Source organism: Ranitomeya imitator, chromosome 5 (assembly GCF_032444005.1).
Source record: "Ranitomeya imitator isolate aRanImi1 chromosome 5, aRanImi1.pri, whole genome shotgun sequence".
In the NCBI taxonomy this organism is placed as follows: Eukaryota; Metazoa; Chordata; class Amphibia; order Anura; family Dendrobatidae; genus Ranitomeya; species Ranitomeya imitator.
The window spans coordinates 12,153,394-12,180,614 of NC_091286.1; the positions used below are offsets into that span (position 1 = coordinate 12,153,394).

Here is a 27,221-nt window from a genome sequence, read left to right on the forward strand (position 1 = left end):
TCCGCTCAGCCGGCGAAAACTTTCTAGAAAAAAACGCGCATGGCTTCATCACTGAGCCATCGGAGCTTCTCTGTGACAAAACCGCCCCCGCTCCAATCTCGGAAGCATCAACCTCAACCTGAAAAGGGAGCGAAACATCTGGCTGACGCAACACAGGAGCAGAAGAAAACCGGCGCTTAAGTTCCTGAAAGGCCTCCACAGCCGCAGGAGACCAATTAGCAACATCAGCACCCTTCTTAGTCAAATCCGTCAAAGGCTTAACAACACTAGAAAAATTAGTTATAAAACGACGATAGAAATTAGCAAAGCCCAAGAACTTCTGTAGACTCTTAAGAGATGTAGGCTGCGTCCAGTCACAAATAGCCTGAACCTTGACGGGATCCATCTCAATAGTAGAAGGGGAAAAAATATACCCCAAGAAAGAAATCTTCTGGACTCCAAAGAGACACTTTGAGCCTTTTACAAACAAGGAATTGGCCCGCAGGACCTGAAACACCTTCCTGACCTGCTGAACATGAGACTCCCAGTCATCAGAAAAAACCAAAATATCATCCAAATACACAATCATAAATTTATCCAGATATTCACGGAAAATATCGTGCATAAAGGACTGGAAGACTGAAGGAGCATTAGAAAGTCCAAAAGGCATTACCAAATACTCAAAATGGCCCTCAGGCGTATTAAATGCGGTTTTCCACTCATCACCTTGTTTTATTCGTATAAGATTATACGCACCCCGAAGATCAATCTTAGTGAACCATTTAGCCCCCTTAATGCGAGCAAACAAATCAGTCAACAATGGCAAAGGATACTGATATTTTACGGTAATCTTATTCAAAAGACGATAATTTATACAAGGCCTCAAGGAACCATCTTTTTTGGCCACGAAAAAAAAACCTGCTCCCAAAGGGGACAAAGATGGACGGATATGTCCCTTTTCCAAGGACTCCTTAACATAATCCCACATAGCAGTATGCTCTGGCACTGACAGATTGAACAAATGACCTTTAGGAAATTTACTGCCTGGAATTAAATTTATAGCACAATCGCAATCCCTGTGAGGAGGAAGCGAACTGAGCTTAGGCTCCTCAAAAACATCCCGATAATCCGACAAAAATACAGGAACCTCAGAAGGAGTAGATGAAGCGATAGAAATCGGAGGTGCATCATCATGAACCCCCTGACATCCCCAGCTTAACACAGACATCGATTTCCAGTCAAGGACTGGATTATGAGTTTGTAACCATGGCAGACCAAGCACTAAGACATCATGCAAATTATACAGTACCAGGAAGCGAATCACCTCCTGATGAACAGGAGTCATACGCATGGTCACTTGTGTCCAGTACTGAGGTTTATTCATAGCCAAAGGTGTAGAGTCAATTCCCTTCAAAGGAATAGGGACTTCCAGAGGCTCCAGACTAAACCCACAGCGATTGGCAAATGACCAATCCATAAGACGCAGGGCAGCGCCTGAATCTACATAGGCATCGACGGAAACGGATGATAATGAACAAAGTCACAGACAGAATGAACTTAGACTGTAAAGTACTAATGGCAACAGACTTATCAACCTTTTTTGTGCGTTTAGAGCATGCTGATATAACATGAGCTGAATCACCACAATAAAAGCACAACCTTTTTTTCCGCCTATAATTTTGCCGTTCACTTCTGGACTGAATTCTATCACATTGCATTATCTCAGGTGACGGTTCAGACGACACCGCCAAATGATGCACAGGTTTGCGCTCCCGTAAACGCCGATCAATCTGAATAGCCATAGTCATAGACTCATTCAGACCAGTAGGCGCAGGGAACCCCACCATAACATCTTTAATGGCCTCAGAAAGGCCATCTCTGAACTTTGCAGCCAGGGCGCACTCATTCCACTGAGTAAACACCGACCACTTCCGAAATTTTTGACAATAAATTTCTGCTTCATCTTGCCCCTGAGAGAGAGCTAATAAAGCTTTTTCAGCCTGAATCTCTTGATTAGGTTCCTCATAGAGCAAACCCAATGCCAGAAAAAACGCATCCGCATTAAGCAACGCAGGGTCCCCTGGTGCCAATGCAAATGCCCAATCCTGAGGGTCACCCCGCAGGAAAGATATAATAATATTGACTTGCTGAGCAGGGTCTCCAGAGGAGCGAGATTTCAAAGAAAGAAACAACTTGCAATTGTTCCTAAAATTCAGAAAACGAGATCTATCTCCAGAAAAAAACTCTGGGACAGGAATTCTAGGTTCAGACATAGGAGCATGTACAACAAAATCCTGTATATTTTGAACCTTAGCGGCAAGATTATTCAGGCTGGAAGCCAAACTCTGGACGTCCATGATAAACAGCTGGGATCAGAGCCATTCAAAGATTAAGAGGAGGAGGAAGTAGCCAGGCTTCAATAAGGCTAGGCAGCAAACTCTGAGGGAAAGAGAAAAAAAAAAAAAAAATAACTTCCTCAGACTACTTATCCTCCTACTTCAGCCAATACAATTAACACTTTGTGGGCCGGTTATACTGTCATGATCCCAATGGCAGGGGATCACTAAAGGACAAGCACAGATACAAACAAGCTCTAGGGCGATGGAACCTGAGCTGACCGCGACCCTGAACCTAACACACAAATAAAAGTAGCCGGGGAACGTGCCTACGATGATCCTAGACGTCTCGCTCCAGCCGAAGATCTAACTTCCCCTATTAGAAGAAACACAGACCTCTCTTGCCTCCAGAGAAATACCCCACAGAAATAGCAGCCCCCCACATATAATGACGGTGAAATGAGAGGAAAGCACATACGCAGTATGAAAACAGTTTCAGCAAAATGAGGCCCGCTAAAGCTAGATAGCAGAGGATACAAAAGTGAACTGCGCGGTCAGCGAAAAACCCTTCAAAAAACCATCCTGAAATTACTTGAACTCATGTGCCAACTCATGGTACATGAGGAGCAATTTCAGCCCACTAGAGCAACCAGCAGCAAAGAATCACATATCTGCAGGCTGGACTAAAAAACCAAATAAAGCAAAACACCAAAACAGGAAAATCCAAACTTAGCTTGACCAGAAGGTTCTAGGAGCAGGGAGCAGAGGTAACAAGACACACTGGATACATTGATAACTGGCGAGGAAATGCCAGCAAAGCCAGGTTAAATAGGAAACTTCCATATCCTGATGGAACAGGTGGACCCCAGAGACCCAGGAAAGACAAGTCACCCAGTACCATCAGTAACCACTAGTGGGAGCCCAAAAACAGAACTCACAACAGCAGACAGTGCTTCTTCTTCCTACTAAGTCTTGTATCGTATTGTGCTGGATTCACAACTGCACTGCTCAGTACCATGCTGCTGCTTTCTACTACGTGTTTGATCTCTTCCAGGTTCAAGATTCACAGCTACACTGCTCAGTACAGCTGCATAATGTCCTCTAATGTGCTTCTTCCTAGTACAGGTTGTACAGTGGGGGAAATAAGTATTGGATCCCTTGCTGATTTTGTACGTTTGCCCACTGACAAAGACATGAACAGTCTATAATTTTAGGTTTGCGCACATGTCAGGTTCTAAAGCAGGAATAGGGCTTGTGGAATTCCAAAGTGATCAACACTATAGAATGATCGGAGTGGACGGCGGGGATTATATCAGCTTTTGAAGTACAAGGTAAAATGGTTCTAGAAATCAAGATGTAATCTACACGGTGGTAAAAGTTATGCCGGTGTGAATAGTTGGTGAAATCAGTATCTGACGGGTGCAAGTATCTCCAAGCATCAATTACTTCTAGAGAATGGAGGAGTGGTTTGAGACGGGCCAGGTCTCTCAAAGATATAGCGCTTTTTTTTGTTGACGTGTCTAGGAGGGGATCTAGTGCTACATTTATATCTCCTCCTATGATGACTGCACCTTCCCGGAAGGAACGTAATTTAACTAGGGCCTTTCGCAACCAAGTCAGATGACGCTTGTTGGGGGGCGTATAGGCCGCCTAGGGTCACCATATTACCAGCTATTAGGCCTTTAACGAAAATATAACTCTGGAGAAGGAAGGAAGGGAATATCTCTAGTAAAAGCTGCAGAGACTCCTCTTGAACCTTTCTGAGGTGAGCTGGCATGGTACCATCTATCAAAAAAACATTTCTCAAAGGAAGGGGTTTTATCTGGAGTAAAATGGGTTTCTTGTAAAAGTAAAATATCATACCCCGACTTTTTAAAAAGGTTTAAAGTTTGTGACCTAGGGATTGGGGAGTTCAGACCGTGTGTGACCGCGATCAGCTCCTCTAGCTTCAGCACCGCGCTCACCGACTCTGGTGCTGCCACTCAGGCCGCAACTTGAGGCCGCGATCCTGCCGGAAGCACAGGCCGCAACACGCCGCGAGCACCTCGGGACTCACCAGCCACCTTCGGATCGACTCCACAATGCTCCGGATAGGAACCAGGGAGGGTGAGTACAAGGTCTCCATGTCTTCGGGTCTCCACAGGAGGAAGAATGCAGCTCGGGATGGATGCACACATCCGGGACAGTGCAGCCCCGGCAGGCTCCGGTGTCGCGTGTAGGCCTCTGTCGCTATCTGCTGCTGAGTGAATCCAACAGGCTGGGTGCGGGCCGATAACCACCCAACTAGTCTCTAAGGATCACGTACAGCTAGGTGTGGAGGTGGATGGGTCTCCAGAAGATGGATGTCAGCTGGATTTCTAGATGGTTTGCGCAGATGTCAGGAGGAATTTTGCTTCACTCCCCTTTGCAGATCATCTCGAAATCATTAAAGGGACTCTGTCACCTGAATTTGGGGGAAGTATTTCACTGTGTTCCGGGACATAGTGCACCAGCACATGCGCACTAATGGGCAAAGCATACTGCGCGTGCGCAAGGCGAGATTGCATTGCGCACGTGTGTACTACGGAGGAAATCTAATCAAACTCAAGACAATATTGTGGCCAGCGGGAAAGGAAGGGGTGCATGAAAGAACAGAAAACACCGCCCATCGGACCGTTAACAGAGCCCGCCAAATTCAGGTGACAGGTTCCCTTTAAGATCTTGGGGCTGTCGCTGAGACAGCACCTGAGGTGTGAAACAGCAGTGCTGAGTATGCCGGGTGGTACATTGGTCACGGAGCGGCAGAGCTGGAGCTGCAAACAAGCGCATTAGAGCAGCAGAGCCCAGTTTTAGTAGACACACTTTAGAGCAGATAGATGCAGCTGATCCCAGTGATTAGGTGGAGCTGGGACAGATGGGCAGCACACTGTAATAAAAGAGACCAGCAGAGCGTAAGCGGCAACTACTACGTTACCTGAATAATCAGGCAGCACGCCACCGCCTGAGCTGGCCTTTAAAGACATAAGCGAGTGACATCAGTGGTCCCACCAGGTTATCATGGCAACTCAATGTGCATGGAAAAAGAAGGGCATCGGAGCTGAGATAAGTGAGTAACACTATACCTCACCAAACTCGTACTGGATAAGAAACACTGTGTTGTAAAGTACCCGTCAGCATGTCTTAATCTTTCAATTCTGGATTTTCTTCCATTTTCATGAAAACCGGTGTAAAATGTCTGGCACTGTTGCTCCTGTTTCTTTTCCCTTTTATTTCTTTTTTGCAAAGTTCAGAATTTTTCAGTATATATATATATATATATATATATATATTTGGGAGAAGTCCAGATAGTTCCTGATCTGCCTATACTGGTTTATATTAAAGTGCCCGATGTGCTCTTTCTTATACGTAGTAAGTAGCACCTCAGGTGCTAACACTTATCTGGCAGAATAGGACATTGACATTTAGCGCACTGGTCCCACCAACATGTTCGCGGCGTCATCAGGGGATGGGACTCTGGCTGGAATGGCCGCCGGCCCGACATGCCATATATATGTTGCCTCTGGAGGACTTGAGAACCAGTGAGCAGAGATTTCGCTCATTACCGGGAATGAGAACAGTCATAGTGTAACCAATGTGCATTCTTGGAACATCCGGCCAATAGTATTAGACTGTGCCCGTGGTGATTGGTTTCGGATAGAGGCGTCCTGTCCCATTGTTAGTATAGATATAAGGAGCCAATAGGGGCGATCACTCGGCCTAGTGCTTCAATTGGTTTCCAACTTCTTCTCATGCTGGTCATGCTGACGTAGCTCTTCCTCGTGGGGCCGGTCAGCGTCCCATTTGCCTTCCCACCCATCCAGCTCTTCTATTCCACGTTGGTACATGTTCCATGCAACATATCCCGCCTGGTATTCTGTGCTGCATCGGCGCCTATGGTCCGTGCTGCTCATCCCAACATAAGACTCATCCCACCTCGCCAGGTAAGCCACAGCATTGAGTTTGCTTAGGGCTTTGGTAATTCCCATTCTCAGGCTATTTTGGGATGATTTTAACAGGCCGTCCTTCCCTTCCGTTTCTGGCTTTCTCTGTAGCCTTCACTCAATTACAAGGTCGGACTGGTGAATCGGGTACTGGAGAATCCTCTGGTGGGCCGCTCCCAGCCTAGCATCATTCGTGTGGCAGTCCAGTTTATTTTTGGGTTTAGAAAGGACTTTAGTTGGAGGAAAACTGAAGGGACAGAAAGTGTTGTGTCTGTCCAGGAGCCTTCGGACGGACAGCCTCCTGCTGGTGCGGTAGGTTAGAGGTAACAAGTCTTTGTTTTGTTCCTCAGATGGTTGATATTGTGCCAGTTGTGTCTTTGGGGCGGCTGATGTGGAGGAAGTGCTCAGCTGAAGAGGGCTAGATCTGAGTTTTGTGCCTGGATGTGAGGACTTTACATGTATTTTGTTCACCGACAGGAGTGGAGAAGCCCCTTGTGATCCGAACTTCCGGGGGCTCTGACTGCATTGACCCTATTGTATTTACAGCTCCAGAGTTCATCTTCCACAATGGACACGAGGCCGCGTAGGTGGCGGCAGCTTCATTGCCATTAGCCCCCTCACCCTTACACCTGATGAGGCCGAGGGGTCCGCAGCCAGGACGAGATAATCATGTCCTGATAATAACGCTGATTAATGAATGTTTCTAATAACGGGATGCGGCACAAATAATTTGATTCCACAGACGTTGCTTTTTACATTTGAAAAGTGCAATTACTTACAATTATCTCCCATTTCAGCTGCTCTCATCTGCTGCAAATTGTCATTATTTGACTTTTCATTAACAAGATAATTGGATTAATTACCTCTTAACAAATATTAGCCGGCAGCTTATTGCTTTATTCCTCTATCTCCAACGTGTCCTTGCACCCAGCAATTTCCCCAGGAGTATGTTCTGGCACAAATCGGTTTTTGTTGGCATTAATATATCCAGGGCAAAGAAATCTACAATTGTAGCTTCAGCTTTGTGGGAACAGTTTGGAGAAGACCCTTATCTGTCCCCAATGACTGTGCCCAGTGCACAAGGTCCATACAAACATGGAGGAGAGAACATGAGCGGCCGCATAGAGCCCCATACAGACATGGAGGGGAGAACATGAGCGGCCGCACAGAGCTCCATACAGACATGGAGGGGAGAACATGAGCGGCCGCACAGATCGCCATACAGACATGGAGGAGAGAACATGAGCGGCCGCACAGAGCCCCATACAGACATGGAGGAGAGAACATGAGCGGCCGCACAGAGCCCCATACAGACATGGAGGAGAGAACATGAGCGACCGCACAGAGCCCCATACAGACATGGAGGAGAGAGCATGAGCGGCCGCACAGAGCCCCATACAGACATGGAGGAGGAGAGAACATGAGCGGCCGCACAGAGCTCCATACAGACATGGAGGGGAGAACATGAGCGGCCGCACAGAGCCCCATACAGACATGGAGGAGAGAACATGAGCGGCCGCACAGAGCCCCATACAAACATGGAGGAGAACATGAGCGGCCGCACAGAGCCCCATACAGACATGGAGAAGAGAACATGAGCGGCCGCACAGAGCCCCATACAGACATGGAGGAGAGAACATGAGCGGCCGCACAGAGCCTCATACAGACATGGAGGGAGGGAGAACATGAGCGACCGCACAGAGCCCCATACAGACATGGAGGAGAGAACATGAGCGTCCGCACAGAGCCCCATACAGACATGGAGGAGAGAACATGAGCGACCGCACAGAGCCCCATACAGACATGGAGGAGAGAACATGAGCGGCCGCACAGAGCCCCATACAGACATAGAGGAGAGAACATGAGCGGCCGCACAGAGCCTCATACAGACATGGAGGGGAGAACATGAGCGGCCGCACAGAGCCCCATACAGACATGGAGGGGAGAACATGAGCGGCCGCACAGAGCCCCATACAGACATGGAGGAGAGAACATGAGCGGCCGCACAGAGCCCCATACAGACATGGAGGAGAGAACATGAGCGGCCGCACAGAGCCCCATACAGACATCAAGGAGAACATGAGCGGCCGCACAGAGCCCCATACAGACACGCAGGAGAGAACATGAGCGACCGCACAGAGCCTCATACAGACATGGAGGAGAGAACATGAGCGGCCGCACAGAGCCTCATACAGACATGGAGGAGAGAACATGAGCGGCCGCACAGATCCCCATACAGACATGGAGGAGAGAGAACATGAGCGACCGCACAGAGCCTCATACAGACACGGAGGAGAGAACATGAGCGACCGCACAGAGCCTCATACAGACATGGAGGAGAGAACATGAGCGGCCGCACAGAGCCCCATACAGATATGGAGGAGAGAACATGAGCGACCGCACAGAGCCTCATACAGACATGGAGGAGAGAACATGAGCGGCCGCACAGAGCCCCATACAGACACGGAGGAGAGAACATGAGCGACCGCACAGAGCCTCATACAGACATGGAGGAGAGAACATGAGCGGCCGCACAGAGCCCCATACAGATATGGAGGAGAGAACATGAGCGACCGCACAGAGCCTCATACAGACATGGAGGAGAGAACATGAGCGGCCGCACAGAGCCCCATACAGACACGGAGGAGAGAACATGAGCGACCGCACAGAGCCCCATACAGACACGGAGGAGAGAACATGAGCGACCGCACAGAGCCTCATACAGACATGGAGGAGAGAACATGAGCGGCCGCACAGAGCCCCATACAGATATGGAGGAGAGAACATGAGCGGCCGCACAGAGCCCCATACAGACATGGAGGAGAGAACATGAGCGGCCGCACAGAGCCCCATACAGATATGGAGGAGAGAACATGAGCGGCCGCACAGAGCCCCATACAGACATGGAGGAGAGAACATGAGCGGCCGCACAGAGCCCCATACAGACATGGAGGAGAGAACATGAACGGCCGCACAGAGCCCCATACAGACATGGAGGAGAGAACATGAGCGGCCGCACAGAGCCCCATACAGACATGGAGGGGAGAACATGAGCGGCCGCACAGAGCCCCATACAGACATGGAGGGGAGAACATGAGCGGCCGCACAGAGCCCCATACAGACATGGAGGGGAGAACATGAGCGGCCGCACAGAGCCCCATACAGACATGGAGGGGAGAACATGAGCGGCCGCACAGAGCCCCATACAGACATGGAGGGGAGAACATGAGCGACCGCACAGAGCCTCATACAGACATGGAGGAGAGAACATGAGCGGCCGCACAGAGCCCCATACAGATATGGAGGAGAGAACATGAGCGGCCGCACAGAGCCCCATACAGACATGGAGGAGAGAACATGAGCGGCCGCACAGAGCCCCATACAGATATGGAGGAGAGAACATGAGCGGCCGCACAGAGCCCCATACAGACATGGAGGAGAGAACATGAGCGGCCGCACAGAGCCCCATACAGACATGGAGGAGAGAACATGAACGGCCGCACAGAGCCCCATACAGACATGGAGGAGAGAACATGAGCGGCCGCACAGAGCCCCATACAGACATGGAGGGGAGAACATGAGCGGCCGCACAGAGCCCCATACAGACATGGAGGGGAGAACATGAGCGGCCGCACAGAGCCCCATACAGACATGGAGGGGAGAACATGAGCGGCCGCACAGAGCCCCATACAGACATGGAGGGGAGAACATGAGCGGCCGCACAGAGCCCCATACAGACATGGAGGGGAGAACATGAGCGGCCGCACAGAACCCCATACAGATATGGAGGAGAGAGAACATGAGCGGCCGCACAGAGCCCCATACAGACATGGAGGAGAACATGAGCGGCCGCACAGAGCCCCATACAGACATGGAGGAGGAGAACATGAGCGACCGCACAGAGCCCCATACAGACACGGAGGAGACAACATGAGCGGCCACACAGAACCCCATACAGACACGGAGGAGAGAACATGAGCGGCCGCACAGAGCCCCATACAGACATGGAGGAGAGAACATGAGCGGCCGCACAGAACCCCATACAGACATGGAGGAGAACATGAGCGGCTGCACAGAGCCTCATACAGACATGGAGGAGAGAACATGAGCGGCCGCACAGAACCCCATACAGACATGGAGGAGAACATGAGCGGCTGCACAGAGCCTCATACAGACATGGAGGAGAGAACATGAGCGGCAGCACAGAGCCCCATACAGACATGGAGGAGAGAACATGAGCGGCCGCACAGAGCCCCATACAGACATGGAGGAGAACATGAGCGGCCGCACAGAGCCCCATACAGACATGGAGGAGAGAGAACATGAGCGGCCGCACAGAGCCCCATACAGACATGGAGGAGAGAACATGAGCGGCCGCACAGAGCCCCATACAGACATGGAGGAGAACATGAGCGGCCGCACAGAGCCCCATACAGACATGGAGGAGGAGAGAACATGAGCGGCCGCACAGAGCCTCATACAGACATGGAGGGAGGGAGAACATGAGCGGCCGCACAGAGCCCCATACAGACATGGAGGAGAACATAAGCGGCCGCACAGAGCCCCATACAGACATGGAGGAGAGAACATGAGCGGCCGCACAGAGCCCCATACAGACATGGAGGGAGAACATGAGCGGCCGCACAGAGCCCCATACAGACATGGAGGAGAGAACATGAGCGGCCGCACAGAGCCCCATACAGACATGGAGGGGAGAACATGAGCGGCCGCACAGAGCCCCATACAGACATGGAGGAGAGAACATGAGCGGCCGCACAGAGCCCCATACAGACATGGAGGAGAGAACATGAGCGGCCGCACAGAGCCCCATACAGACATGGAGGAGAGAACATGAGCGGCCGCACAGAGCCCCATACAGACATGGAGGGAGGGAGAACATGAGCGGCCGCACAGAGCCTCATACAGACATGGAGGAGAGAGAACATGAGCGGCCGCACAGAGCCCCATACAGACATGGAGGAGAACATAAGCGGCCGCACAGAGCCCCATACAGACATGGAGGAGAGAACATGAGCGGCCGCACAGAACCCCATACAGACATGGAGGAGAGAACATGAGCGGCCGCACAGAGCCTCATACAGACATGGAGGAGAGAACATGAGCGGCCGCACAGAGCCCCATACAGACGTGGAGGAGAACATGAGCGGCCGCACAGAACCCCATACAGACATGGAGGAGAGAACATGAGCGGCCGCACAGAGCCTCATACAGACATGGAGGAGAGAACATGAGCGGCCGCACAGAGCCCCATACAGACGTGGAGGAGAACATGAGCGGCCGCACAGAACCCCATACAGACATGGAGGAGAGAACATGAGCGGCCGCACAGAGCCCCATACAGACATGGAGGAGAGAACATGAGCGGCCGCACAGAGCCCCATACAGACATGGAGGAGAGAACATGAGCGGCCGCACAGAACCCCATACAGACATGGAGGAGAGAACATGAGCGGCCGCACAGAGCCTCATACAGACATGGAGGAGAGAACATGAGCGGCCGCACAGAGCCCCATACAGACGTGGAGGAGAACATGAGCGGCCGCACAGAACCCCATACAGACATGGAGGAGAGAACATGAGCGGCCGCACAGAGCCCCATACAGACATGGAGGAGGAGAGAACATGAGCGGCCGCACAGAGCCCCATACAGACGTGGAGGAGAGAACATGAGCGACCGCACAGAACCCCATACAGACATGGAGGAGAGAACATGAGCGGCCGCACAGAGACCCATACAGACATGGAGGAGAGAACATGAGCGGCCGCACAGAGCCTCATACAGACATGGAGGAGAGAACATGAGCGGCCGCACAGAGCCCCATACAGACATGGAGGAGAGAACATGAGCGGCCGCACAGAGCCCCATACAGACATGGAGGAGAGAACATGAGCGGCCGCACAGAGCCCCATACAGACATGGAGGAGAGAACATGAGCGGCCGCACAGAACCCCATACAGACATGGAGGAGAGAACATGAGCGGCCGCACAGAGCCTCATACAGACATGGAGGAGAGAACATGAGCGGCCGCACAGAGCCCCATACAGACGTGGAGGAGAACATGAGCGGCCGCACAGAACCCCATACAGACATGGAGGAGAGAACATGAGCGGCCGCACAGAGCCCCATACAGACATGGAGGAGGAGAGAACATGAGCGGCCGCACAGAGCCCCATACAGACGTGGAGGAGAGAACATGAGCGACCGCACAGAACCCCATACAGACATGGAGGAGAGAACATGAGCGGCCGCACAGAGACCCATACAGACATGGAGGAGAGAACATGAGCGGCCGCACAGAGCCTCATACAGACATGGAGGAGAGAACATGAGCGGCCGCACAGAGCCCCATACAGACATGGAGGAGAGAACATGAGCGGCCGCACAGAGCCCCATACAGACATGGAGGAGAGAACATGAGCGGCCGCACAGAGCCCCATACAGACATGGAGGAGAGAACATGAGCGGCCGCACAGAGCCCCATACAGACATGGAGGAGAGAACATGAGCGGCCGCACAGAGCCCCATACAGACATGGAGGAGAGAGAACATGAGCGGCCGCACAGAGCCCCATACAGACATGGAGGAGAGAACATGAGCGGCCGCACAGAGCCCCATACAGACATGGAGGGGAGAACATGAGCGGCCGCACAGAACCCCATACAGACATGGAGGAGAGAACATGAGCGGCCGCACAGAGCTCCATACAGACATGGAGGAGAACATGAGCGGCCGCACAGAGCCTCATACAGACATGGAGGAGAGAACATGAGCGGCCGCACAGAGCCTCATACAGACATGGAGGAGAGAACATGAGCGGCCGCACAGAGCCCCATACAGACATGGAGGAGAGAACATGAGCGGCCGCACAGAACCCCATACAGACATGGAGGAGAGAACATGAGCGGCTGCACAGAGCCCCATACAGACATGGAGGAGAGAACATGAGCGGCCGCACAGAGCCCCATACAGACATGGAGGAGAGAACATGAGCGGCCGCACAGAACCCCATACAGACATGGAGGAGAGAACATGAGCGGCCGCACAGAGCCCCATACAGACATGGAGGGAGGGAGAACATGAGCGGCCGCACAGAGCTCAGACCCCCAACTCCATCCAATAAGTAGACCAGTGATTGTGGCCCAGACCACCCCCCAACATCAGGGTCTGACCTGACAAATGCTCTTTTGGAGGAACAGGTATTGCAATGTCACAATTCGGCAGATTACAATGACTACACTTTTCTTGTTAGACTGGATATTGTCTTTAAAGGAAATTTGTCAGTGAGTTTTTTACTATGTAAACCCAAGAGTAGTATAATGCAGGGGCAGAGACCTTGATTGCAACGATGCATCACTAACTGGGCTGCTAGCTGTAGTTTTGATAGAATTCCTATTCTCTGAAATAGATGTAGCAGAGCTTGGAATGCTCAGCCGCGTATAACCCTCCCATAACCCTGGTTAGCAGCTTCCTTTGTGCATTGTCCTAAACTGCAATTGCACAAAAAGAGGATTCAGAGATCCTCTAAAAATTCAGAAAAAACTGCAAAAAGGCAGAGCTGCTCACCTGCCCAGGCCTCCAAAGAAATGCAGTATCAGATGCAGTGGAGCCGTGTGGTTAAGATGGAGGCAACACAGGTGCAGAATCACTGATGAGGCAGCCGCTCACAACCGACCAATCTAATGGAGGGGCGGCTGCTGGCATAGGACTGCACAATGGAGACTTGTATGTGGCGCTGTTCACACAATGCAGATGCACAGCATCCAGGTTAACAGACTGGTAGTGACGCCCTTCTATTAATGCCCAGCGCTATCCAAATGCACCGCATGTGATCAGACACCACAGTTTACAAGACAAAATGGGCCCAACTGCACCCCGAAAAAAGTGCAAAAAACACATATAAAAAAAAAATTGTATGCAAGCTCGTAACCCACGTCACGGGTCCCCACGCTTAGCGTGTAATTCTGCACCTGTGTTGTCGCCATCTAAACCACACGGGTCCACTGCATCCTGCATTGGTTTGGAGGCCTGGGCAGGTCAGCATCTCTGCCTTTTTGCTGTTCTTTGTACAATGTGGTGGGGGTGGGTTACATAGATTATCTGGACTGCCTGGCACATGACACCTAGTCCGGCAGTGATAATCTTCTGCTGATAAAACACTGATTGTAATTTAAAAAAATTACTGAGCTACAGACACATCCCTGGAATTCAGGTCTCAGCCCTACATCGCGTTACTCTCAGATTAAATGGCAAAAACCAGGTGACAGATTCCCTTTAAGCTTTTACTTTTTCAGAGATGGGCCTCATCAGAATAAAGTTGTTATAAATTACCGTAACCATTTAATGTCCAGGTCTGTTACGGTGCTGGCAGCAATATTAAGTATCAAAGGGCCACATTTACCTTGTGATCCACATACATGCTGTCTGCTCCAAACCTAAGAACTATCTGCAGCGCCTCCTCCCCTCTCACAGCACAGAGCATAATGCACACACTGAGGACGGAAGACTGCAGCTTCATCCCCTCCCTCCCCTTCTCTCTCTTCTTGTTACTGTTCCACTCTAGATGGAATCTACTGAACATTTACAAATGTATCTAACGCCATCGGCAGCGGTCATCACTCTGCAGAATTAGCGCTGCGCACCCGCACTTGTGCAGCGCAACGCAGCCGCTGGTCTACTTTGCATTGCGGTAGTTGCTCTGCGCAGTCTGAATATATTGAGAATCCAAAGAAGTGTTAGTGCCGCAATGATCATTCGTTTTTTTGGCAGGGAAAGGGGAGCGACCAAGGAAGGGAAGGGGCGAGCACAAATATTCACTTGTTCTACTGATTTATACAAAAAAAGTTTTACAAAGACGGACGCCCCTCAATTACCTGGCGCCAAACTGACCGTAATCGTGAGATCGCCGCCACGTTATGCAGGCACAGGTCCGGTGTGTATCCCGCAGCATCTACTCTCATGATTGACCCCAGCCAGCCACAATCACGTTCTCTTCATTATTTCATGGTTATCGCCATTAGTGACGACGATCTGAATAATGACCCCCCATCCCGGAGCCGTGACCACCCCCAGCACCAGATCAGTCCGTCCTCTCCGCAGCTTCTCTATTAGGTCTGGACCGCGTCCAAGGAGCAGTAAAAATCAATCGGATGAATTTCTAAGGCGCGTTTTGGCTTTTTTTTGAGCACGTCCGCCACTTTAAAACGCATCAACGACATGAATTTAACCACTCGACGGAGTCCTGGGAGCCGGAATGGCCGCTCTGCCGCTGTAATGGGGCCATATGTCACCCGCTCTGGCGGGACGATCGGCTTCTGCACAGCTCAGTGTGTCAGGATTTACATTAGGAGGGAACATCACGGAGGCGATAATCATTTCCCTTTGTGAGGACTTAGCAGAGCTGCGCCCCATTACTCCCGCGACCTGGCCCCAGCTGCGCTCCATCGCTCTCCGATCGCAGTAATGTCGCCCTATTGTTATAAATAGCCTCATACTTATATGATACATTTGCCCCTCCGCTGATCGCGCACATATCCAAGGTGCAATATTCTGTATATCAGGACTGACCATTATTATAGGCTCAAGTTGCAAAACTTTACAGAAGTTCTCAGAAATCATTTCCTTTCAAATATTTAACATGAATAGAAGTACAAAAAGATTTTCCTTCTTTCCGGAAAGTAAGAAAATAGTCAGCAATGATTTCTATTAATTCTAAAGTGATTATGAGGTCATTGAATCAAAAAAGTCTGAAAAGGTAATGAACTAAAAATCCTGGTAGGAATGGATGGTGCAGGGGTTAATTGAAATGGACAGAAGCATATAAAAATTTTATATTATTTAGTAACAATACATATACATTCTTCAAAGTGCATACAGGTGTAATTTTCTAATAAAGAGATTAAAATCCTCTGCATCCCTTCAGAAAGACAAAGAGTTAAACGATAAGATTGTGTCTGCAGTCACCACTAGGAGGAGCTCCCTGTATACAGAGATACATGATAAGATCCTGTCTGCAGCCACCACTAGGGGGAGCTCCCTATATACAGAGATACATGATAAGATCCTGTCTGCAGTCACCACTAGGGGGAGCTCCCTGTATACAGAGATACATGATAAGATCCTGTCTGCAGCCACCACTAGGGGGAGCTCCCTATATACAGAGATACATGATAAGATCCTGTCTGCAGTCACCACTAGGGGGAGCTCCCTGTATACAGAGATACATGATAAGATCCTGTCTGCAGCCACCACTAGGGGGAGCTCCCTGTATAGAGAGATACATGATAAGATCCTGTCTGCAGTCACCACTAGGGGAAGCTCCCTGTATATAGAGATACATGATAAGATCCTGTCTGCAGCCTCCACTAGGGGGAGCTCCCTGTATAGAGAGATACATGATAAGATCCTGTCTGCAGTCACCACTAGGAGGAGCTCCCTGTATACAGAGATACATGATAAGATCCTGTCTGCCGTCACCACTAGGGGGAGCTCCCTGTATACAGAGATACATGATAAGATCCTGTCTGCCGTCACCACTAGGGGGAGCTCCCTGTATACAGAGATACATGATAAGATCCTGTCTGCAGCCTCCACTAGGGGGAGCTCCCTGTATAGAGAGATACATGATAAGATCCTGTCTGCAGCCACCCCTAGGGGGAGATCCCTGTATACAGAGATACATGATAAGGTCCTGTCTGCAGCCACCACTAGGGGGAGCTCCCTGTATACAGAGATACATGATAAGATCCTGTCTGCAGCCTCCACTAGGGGGAGCTCCCTGTATAGAGAGATACATGATAAGATCCTGTCTGCAGCCACCCCTAGGGGGAGCTCCCTGTATACAGAGATACATGATAAGATCCCGTCTGCAGCCACCACTAGGGGGAGCTCCCTGTATACAGAGATACATGATAAGATCCTGTCTGCAGCCACCACTAGGGGGAGCTCCCTGTATACAGAGATACATGATAAGATCCTGTCTGCAGCCACCACTAGAGGGAGCTCTGTTGTGAGTTCTGTTTTTGGGCTCCCTCTGGTGGTTACTGATGGTACTGGGTGACTTGTCTTTCCTGGGTCTCTGGGTTCCACCTGTTCCATCAGGATATGGGAGTTTCCTATTTAACCTGGCTTTGCTGGCATTTCCTCACCGGTTATCAATGTATCCAGTGTGTCTTGTTACCTCTGCTCCCTGCTCCTAGAACCTTCTGGTCAAGCTAAGTTTGGATTTTCCTGTTTTGGTGTTTTGCTTTATTTGGTTTTTTAGTCCAGCCTGCAGATATGTGATTCTTTGCTGCTGGTTGCTCTAGTGGGCTGAAATTGCTCCTCATGTACCATGAGTTGGCACATGAGTTCAAGTAATTTCAGGATGGTTTTTTGAAGGGTTTTTCGCTGACCGCGCAGTTCACTTTTGTATCCTCTGCTATCTAGCTTTAGCGAGCCTCATTTTGCTGAAACTGTTTTCATACTGCGTATGTGCTTTCCTCTCATTTCACCGTCATTATATGTGGGGGGCTGCTATTTCTGTGGGGTATTTCTCTGGAGGCAAGAGAGGTCTGTGTTTCTTCTAATAGGGGAAGTTAGATCTTCGGCTGGAGCGAGACGTCTAGGATCATCGTAGGCACGTTCCCCGGCTACTTTTATTTGTGTGTTAGGTTCAGGGTCGCGGTCAGCTCAGGTTACATCGCCCTAGAGCTTGTTTGTATCTGTGCTTGTCCTTTAGTGATCCCCTGCCAATGGGATCATGACAGAGCTCCCTGTATGCAGAGATACATGATAAGATCCTGTCTGCAGTCACCACTAGGGGGAGCTCCCTGTATACAGAGATACATGATAAGATCCTGTCTGCAGCCACCACTAGGGGGAGCTCCCTGTATACAGAGATACATGATAAGATCCTGTCTGCAGCCACCACTAGGGGGAGCTCCCTGTATACAGAGATACATGATAAGATCCTGTCTGCAGCCACCACTAGGGGGAGCTCCCTGTATGCAGAGATACATGATAAGGACCTGTCTGCAGTCACCACTAGGGGGAGCTCCCTGTATGCAGAGATACATGATAAGATCCTGTCTGCAGCCACCACTAGGGGGAGCTCCCTGTATACAGAGATACATGATAAGATCCTGTCTGCAGCCACCACTAGGGGGAGCTCCCTGTATACAGAGATACATGATAAGATCCTGTCTGCAGCCACCACTAGGGGGAGCTCCCTGTATACAGAGATACATGATAAGATTCTGTCTGCAGCCACCACTAGGGGGAGCTCCCTGTATACAGAGATACATGATAAGATCCTGTTTGCAGTCACCACTAGGGGGAGCTCCCTATATACAGAGATACATGATAAGATCCTGTCTGCAGCCACCACTAGGGGGAGCTCCCTGTATACAGAGATACATGATAAGATCCTGTCTGCAGCCACCACTAGGGGGAGCTCCCTGTATACAGAGATACATGATAAGATCCTGTCTGCAGTCACCACTAGGGGGAGCTCCCTGTATACAGAGATACATATAAGTTTGCCCACTGACAAAGGTATGAACAGTCTATAATTTTTAGGGTAGGTTAATTTAAATATTCAGAGATAGAATATCAAAAATAAAATCTAGAAAATCACATAGTATAAATTTGTTTGCATTTTGCAGTGAGAAATAAGTATTTGATCCCTCTGGCAAACAAGACTTAATCCTTGGTGGTAAAAACCCTTGTTGGCGAGCACAGCAGTCAGATGTTTTTTGTAGTTGATGATGAGGTTTGCGCACATGTCAGGAGGAATTTTGGTCCACTCCTCTTTGCAGGTCATGTCTAAATCTTAAGGCTATGTGCACACATTGAGGGTTGGGGTGCAGAATTTTCCGCACAAAATCGGCATCTCCTGGCAGAAACCGCAGGTGTGGATTTGCTGCGGATTTGCCACAGATTTTGTGCGGTTTTGATGTGGAAATAATGTGGATTTTGTGCGGATTTTCACCACTGCGGAATTCTATAATGGAGGGGTGCAGAAACGCTGCAGTTCCGCACAAAAGAAGTGACATGCACTTCTGTTAAATCCGCAGCGGATTCTGTGCTGATTTTTCCGCACCATTAGCACTGCTTTTTTTTTCCCGTATTGATTTACATTGTACTGTAAATCACTATTTGGAACAGCAGCGTTTCTGCGCGGAAAAATCCGCTGCGGATCCGCACAAATTCCGCATCGTGTGCACACAGCCTTAAGATTTTGAGGCTGTCGCTTGACAACTCGGAGCTTCAGCTCCCTCCATAAGTTTTCTATGGGATGAAGGTCAGTAGACTGGCTAGGCCACTCCATGACCTTAATGTGCTTCTTTTTAAGCCACTCCATTGTTGCGTTGGCTGTATGTTTTGGTTCATTGTCTTACTGGAAGACGCCAAAAAGGAAACATTCAAGAAAACACACCAAAAAACAGGCAGAGATGCTTACCTGTCTAAATAGGCCGCAATACAAATGCACAAGCAGGGTGCAGCGGACCCACGTAAAATAGCAAATGCACAGGTGCAATACCTAATGAAACAGCCAGCCTTCAATAAGGGTTTGGCCGTGTGGTCACCAATGCACTAAGATAAAATACTCTGTATGTGGCGTGTTCACACAAGGAATACAAAGCATCCTGCTCCAGCCTATTAATAACGCCATATGGCGGGCTGCCCAGTGCTACAATGCATCCCGTGTGAACAGAGGCCACAGTGTACAGAACAATTTGGGCCCAGCTGCACCGTGCAAAATATATAAATATATGTAAGGTATTAGTTGATATTCTGGCCATAATATGCAAGCCGGCAACCCGCGCCAATGGCCCTTACATATTGCCAGTCCTACTCTGACATGAAAAACACCAAAAAGGAAAAATTCAAGAAAACACAACAAAAAAACTTGATTTTTCATCCCTTCTCTCCTGCAAGCGCTGCTTTCAGCCGAGCAGGACAGAAGGGATGAATGCTGACTTCAGCACCACACGCAAGGGACAGCGCAGTCAATTAGAGGAAAAATATAATAGAAAAATGTGCAGCACTTCTGTATTTATCACCCACTCCTGGTTTTGGCTACAAATACTGCCCCCTATGTACAAGAATATCGCTACTATAATACTGCTCCCTATGTACAAGAATATAACTACTATAATACTGCTCCCTATGTACAAGAATATAACTACTATAATACTGCTCCTATGTACAAGAATATAACCACTATAATACTGCTCCCTATGTACAAGAATATAACTACTATAATACTGCCCCCTATGTACAAGAATATCGCTACTATAATACTGCTCCCTATGTACAAGAATATAACTACTATAATACTGCTCCTATGTACAAGAATATAACCACTATAATACTGCTCCTATGTACAAGAATATAACTACTATAATACTGCCCCTATGTACAAGAATATAACTACTATAATACTGCCCCTATGTACAAGAATATAACTACTATAATACTGCTCCTATGTACAAGAATATAACCACTATAATACTGCTCCTATGTACAAGAATATAACTACTATAATACTGCCCCTATGTACAAGAATATAACTACTATAATACTGCCCCTATGTACAAGAATATAACCACTATAATACTGCCCCTATGTACAAGAATATAACTACTATAATACTGCCCCTATGTACAAGAATATAGCTACTATAATACTGCCCCTATACACAAGAATATAACTACTATAATACTGCTCCTATGTACAAGAATATAACTACTATAATACTGAACCTATGTACAAGAATATAACTACTATAATACTGCTCCTCTGTACAAGAATATAACTACTATAATACTGAACCTATGTACAAGAATATAACTACTATAATACTGCTCCTCTGTACAAGAATATAACTACTATAATACTGCCCCTATGTACAAGAATATAGCTACTATAATACTGCCCCTATGTACAAGAATATAACTACTATAATACTGCTCCTCTGTACAAGAATATAACTACTATAATACTGCCCCTATGTACAAGAATATAGCTACTATAATACTGCGCCCTATGTACAAGAATATAACTACTATAATACTGCTCCTATGTACAAGAATATAACTACTATAATACTGCTCCTATGTACAAGAATATAACTACTATAATACTGCTCCTATGTACAAGAATATAACTACTATAATACTGCTCCTATGTACAAGAATATAACTACTATAATACTGCTCCTCTGTACAAGAATATAACTACTATAATACTGCCCCTATGTACAAGAATATAACTACTATAATACTGCTCCTCTGTACAAGAATATAACTACTATAATACTGCCCCTATGTACTAGAATATAACTACTATAATACTGCTCCTATGTACAAGAATATAAGTACTATAATACTGCCCCTATGTACTAGAATATAACTACTATAATACTGCTCCTATGTACAAGAATATAACTAGTATAATACTGGTCCTATGTACAAGAACATAACTAATATAATACTGCCCCTATGTACAAGAATATAACTAGTATAATACTGGTCCTATGTACAAGAACATAACTAATATAATACTGCCCCTATGTACAAGAATATAACTACTATAATACTGCTCCATGTATAAGAATATAACTACTATAATACTGCCCCCTATATACAAGAATATAACTACTATAATACTGCTCCTATGTACAAGAATATAACTGCTATAATACTGCCCCTATGTACAAGAATATAACTACTATAATACTGCTCCATGTATAAGAATATAACTACTATAATACTGCTCCTATGTACAAGAATATAACTACTATAATACTGCCCCTATGTACAAGAATATAACTACTATAATACTGCCCCTATGTACAAGAATATAACTACTATAATACTGCTCCTATGTACAAGAATATAACTACTATAATACTGCCCCTATGTACAAGAATATAGCTACTATAATACTGCTCCTATGTACAAGAATATAACTACTATAATACTGCTCCTATGTACAAGAATATAACTACTATAATACTGTCCCTATGTACAAGAATATAACTACTATAATACTGCTCCTATGTACAAGAATATAACTACTATAATACTGTCCCTATGTACAAGAATATAACTACTATAATAGTGCTCCTATGTACAAGAATATAACTACTATAATACTGCCCCTATGTTCCAGAATATAACTACTATAATACTGCTCCTATGTACACGAATATAACTACTATAATACTGCTCCTATGTACAAGAATATAACTACTATAATACTGCTCCTATGTACAAGAATATAACTGCTATAATACTGTTCCTATGTACAAGAATATAACTACTATAATACTGCCCCTATGTACAAGAATATAACTGCTATAATACTGCCCCTATGTACAAGAATATAACTACTATAATACTGCTCCTATGTACCAGAATATAACTACTATAATAGTGCTCCTATGTACAAGAATATAACTACTATAATACTGCCCCTATGTACAAGAATATAACTACTATAATACTGCCCCTATGTACAAGAATATAACTACTATAATACTGCTCCTATGTACCAGAATATAACTACTATAATAGTGCTCCTATGTACAAGAATATAACTACTATAATACTGCCCCTATGTACAAGAATATAACTACTATAATACTGCTCCTATGTACCAGAATATAACTACTATAATACTGCCCCTATGTACAAGAATATAACTACTATAATACTGCCCCCTATATACAAGAATATAACTACTATAATACTGCCCCTATGTACAAGAATATAACTACTATAATACTGCCCCTATGTACAAGAATATAACTACTATAATACTGCTCCTATGTACCAGAATATAACTACTATAATACTGCCCCTATGTACAAGAATATAACTACTATAATACTGCCCCCTATATACAAGAATATAACTACTATAATACTGCTCCTATGTACAAGAATATAACTACTATAATACTGCCCCTATGTACAAGAATATAACTACTATAATAGTGCTCCTATGTACAAGAATATAACTACTATAATACTGCTCCCATGTACAAGAATATAACTTCTATAATACTGCCCCTATGTACAAGAATATAACTACTATAATAATGCTCCTATGTACAAGAATATAACTACTCTAATACTGCTCCTATGTACAAGAATATAACTACTATAATACTGCCCCTATGTACAAGAATATAACAACTATAATACTGCTCCTATGTACAAGAATATAACTACTATAATACTGCCCCTATGTACAAGAATATAGCTACTATAATACTGCTCCTATGTACAAGAATATAACTACTATAATACTGCTCCTATGTACAAGAATATAACTACTATAATACTGTCCCTATGTACAAGAATATAACTACTATCATACTGCTCCTATGTACAAGAATATAACTACTATAATACTGTCCCTATGTACAAGAATATAACTACTATAATAGTGCTCCTATGTACAAGAATATAACTACTATAATACTGCCCCTATGTTCCAGAATATAACTACTATAATACTGCTCCTATGTACACGAATATAACTACTATAATACTGCTCCTATGTACAAGAATATAACTACTATAATACTGCTCCTATGTACAAGAATATAACTGCTATAATACTGTTCCTATGTACAAGAATATAACTACTATAATACTGCCCCTATGTACAAGAATATAACTGCTATAATACTGCTCCTATGTACAAGAATATAACTACTATAATACTGCTCCTATGTACAAGAATATAACTGCTATAATACTGTTCCTATGTACAAAAATATAACTACTATAATACTGCCCCTATGTACAAGAATATAACTGCTATAATACTGCCCCTATGTACAAGAATATAACTACTATAATACTGCTCCTATGTACCAGAATATAACTACTATAATAGTGCTCCTATGTACAAGAATATAACTACTATAATACTGCCTCTATGTACAAGAATATAACTACTATAATACTGCCCCTATGTACAAGAATATAACTACTATAATACTGCTCCTATGTACCAGAATATAACTACTATAATACTGCTCCTATGTACAAGAATATAACTACTATAATACTGCCCCTATGTACAAGAATATAACTACTATAATACTGCTCCTATGTACCAGAATATAACTACTATAATACTGCCCCTATGTACAAGAATATAACTACTATAATACTGCCCCCTATATACAAGAATATAACTACTATAATACTGCCCCTATGTACAAGAATATAACTACTATAATACTGCCCCTATGTACAAGAATATAACTACTATAATACTGCTCCTATGTACCAGAATATAACTACTATAATACTGCCCCTATGTACAAGAATATAACTACTATAATACTGCCCCCTATATACAAGAATATAACTACTATAATACTGCTCCTATGTACAAGAATATAACTACTATAATACTGCCCCTATGTACAAGAATATAACTACTATAATAGTGCTCCTATGTACAAGAATATAACTACTATAATACTGCTCCCATGTACAAGAATATAACTTCTATAATACTGCCCCTATGTACAAGAATATAACTACTATAATAATGCTCCTATGTACAAGAATATAACTACTCTAATACTGCTCCTATGTACAAGAATATAACTACTATAATACTGCCCCTATGTACAAGAATATAACTACTATAATACTGCCCCCTATGTACAAGAATATAACTACTCTAATACTGCTCCTATGTACAAGAATATAACTACTCTAATACTGCTCCTATGTACAAGAATATAACTACTATAATACTGCCCCCTATGTACAAGAATATAACTACTATTATACTGCTCCTATGTACAAGAATATAACTACTATAATACTGCTCCTATGTACAAGAATATAACTGCTATAATTCTGCCCATATGTACAAGAATATATCTACTATAATACTGCTCCTATGTACAAGAATATAACTACTATAATACTGCTCCTATGTACAAGAATATAACTACTATAATACTGCCCCTATGTACAAGAATATAACTACTATAATAGTGCTCCTATGTACAAGAATATAACTACTATAATACTGCCCCTATGTACAAGAATATAACTACTATAATACTGCTCATATGTACAAGAATATAACTACTATAATACTGCCCCTATGTACAAGAATATAACTACTATAATACTGCTCCTATGTACAAGAATATAACTACTATAATACTGCTCCTATGTACAAGAATATAAGTACTATAATACTGCTCCTATGTACAAGAATATAACTACTATAATACTGCCCCCTATGTACAAGAATATAACTATTATAATACTGCTCCTATGTACAAGAATATAACTACTATAATACTGCTCATATGTACAAGAATATAACTACTATAATACTGCCCCTATGTACAAGAATATAACTACTATAATACTGCTCCTATGTACAAGAATATAACTACTATAATACTGCTCCTATGTACAAGAATATAAGTACTATAATACTGCTCCTATGTACAAGAATATAAGTACTATAATACTGCTCCTATGTACAAGAATATAACTACTATAATACTGCCCCCTATGTACAAGAATATAACTATTATAATACTGCTCCTATGTACAAGAATATAACTACTATAATACTGCTCATATGTACAAGAATATAACTACTATAATACTGCCCCTATGTACAAGAATATAACTACTATAATACTGCTCATATGTACAAGAATATAACTACTATAATACTGCCCCTATGTACAAGAATATAACTATTATAATACTGCTCCTATGTACAAGAATATAACTACTATAATACTGCTCCTATGTACAAGAATATAAGTACTATAATACTGCTCCTATGTACAAGAATATAACTACTATAATACTGCCCCCTATGTACAAGAATATAACTATTATAATACTGCTCCTATGTACAAGAATATAACTACTATAATACTGCCTCTATATACAAGAATATAACTACTATAATACTGCCCCTGTGTACAAGAATATATCTACTATAATACTGCTCCTATGTACAGGAATATAACTACTATAATACTGCTCCTATATACAAGAATATAACTACTATAATACTGCCCCTATGTACAAGAATATAACTACTATAATACTGCTCCTATGTACAAGAATATAACTACTATAATACTGCTCCTATGTACAAGAATATAACTACTATAATACTGCCCCTGTGTACAAGAATATAACTACTATAATACTGCTCCTATGTACAAGAATATAACTACTATAATACTGCCCCTATGTACAAGAATATAACTACTATAATACTGCCCCCTATGTACAGGAATATAACTACTATAATACTGCCCCTATGTACAAGAATATAACTATTATAATACTGCCCCTATGTACAAGAATATAACTACTATAATACTGCTCCTATATACAAGAATATAACTACTATAATACTGCTCCTATGTACAAGAATATAACTACTATAATACTGCTCCTATGTACAGGAATATAACTACTATAATACTGCTCCTATGTACAGGAATATAACTACTATAATACTGCTCCTATAGAAACCATATACAATTCCCTTCATTTCTAGGATGATATAATCTTTGTGTGTCAGATATTTATTACTTTTGATTTTATTTTTTCTATGTATTTTTTTTCTGTTCACATTTTGCTTTCCTCTACAGGAAGGTTTTGTAACCGGACGTTTGATGATTACGCTTGCTGGCCTGATGGAGTTCCTGGGACATATGTGAATGTTTCCTGCCCGTGGTATCTTCCCTGGGCGCACAAAGGTAAGATCCGCCATCGCTTTCTTCGTTTCAGGCTGAAGACGCCTGTAACGTTACACGGAGTAGCGGAACGTTTCACGTGTGACACAATACGGAGCTATAATAATAATAATAATAATAATAATAATAATAATAATAGCTGATACTGCTTGTCCTGTTGA

At 45.0% G+C, this 27,221-nt stretch overlaps 1 protein-coding gene across 1 annotated transcript in view; it reads left to right on the forward strand.

Moving 5' to 3' along the window:
• Positions 1 to 27,221, forward strand: part of GLP1R (glucagon like peptide 1 receptor) — a 274,569-nt gene that overhangs the window by 129,592 nt on the left and 117,756 nt on the right. The window contains exon 3 of the mRNA XM_069768307.1: positions 26,956 to 27,063. Within this exon, the coding sequence (XP_069624408.1) occupies positions 26,956 to 27,063 (108 nt within the window). The remainder of the gene's footprint in view (positions 1 to 26,955; positions 27,064 to 27,221) is intronic.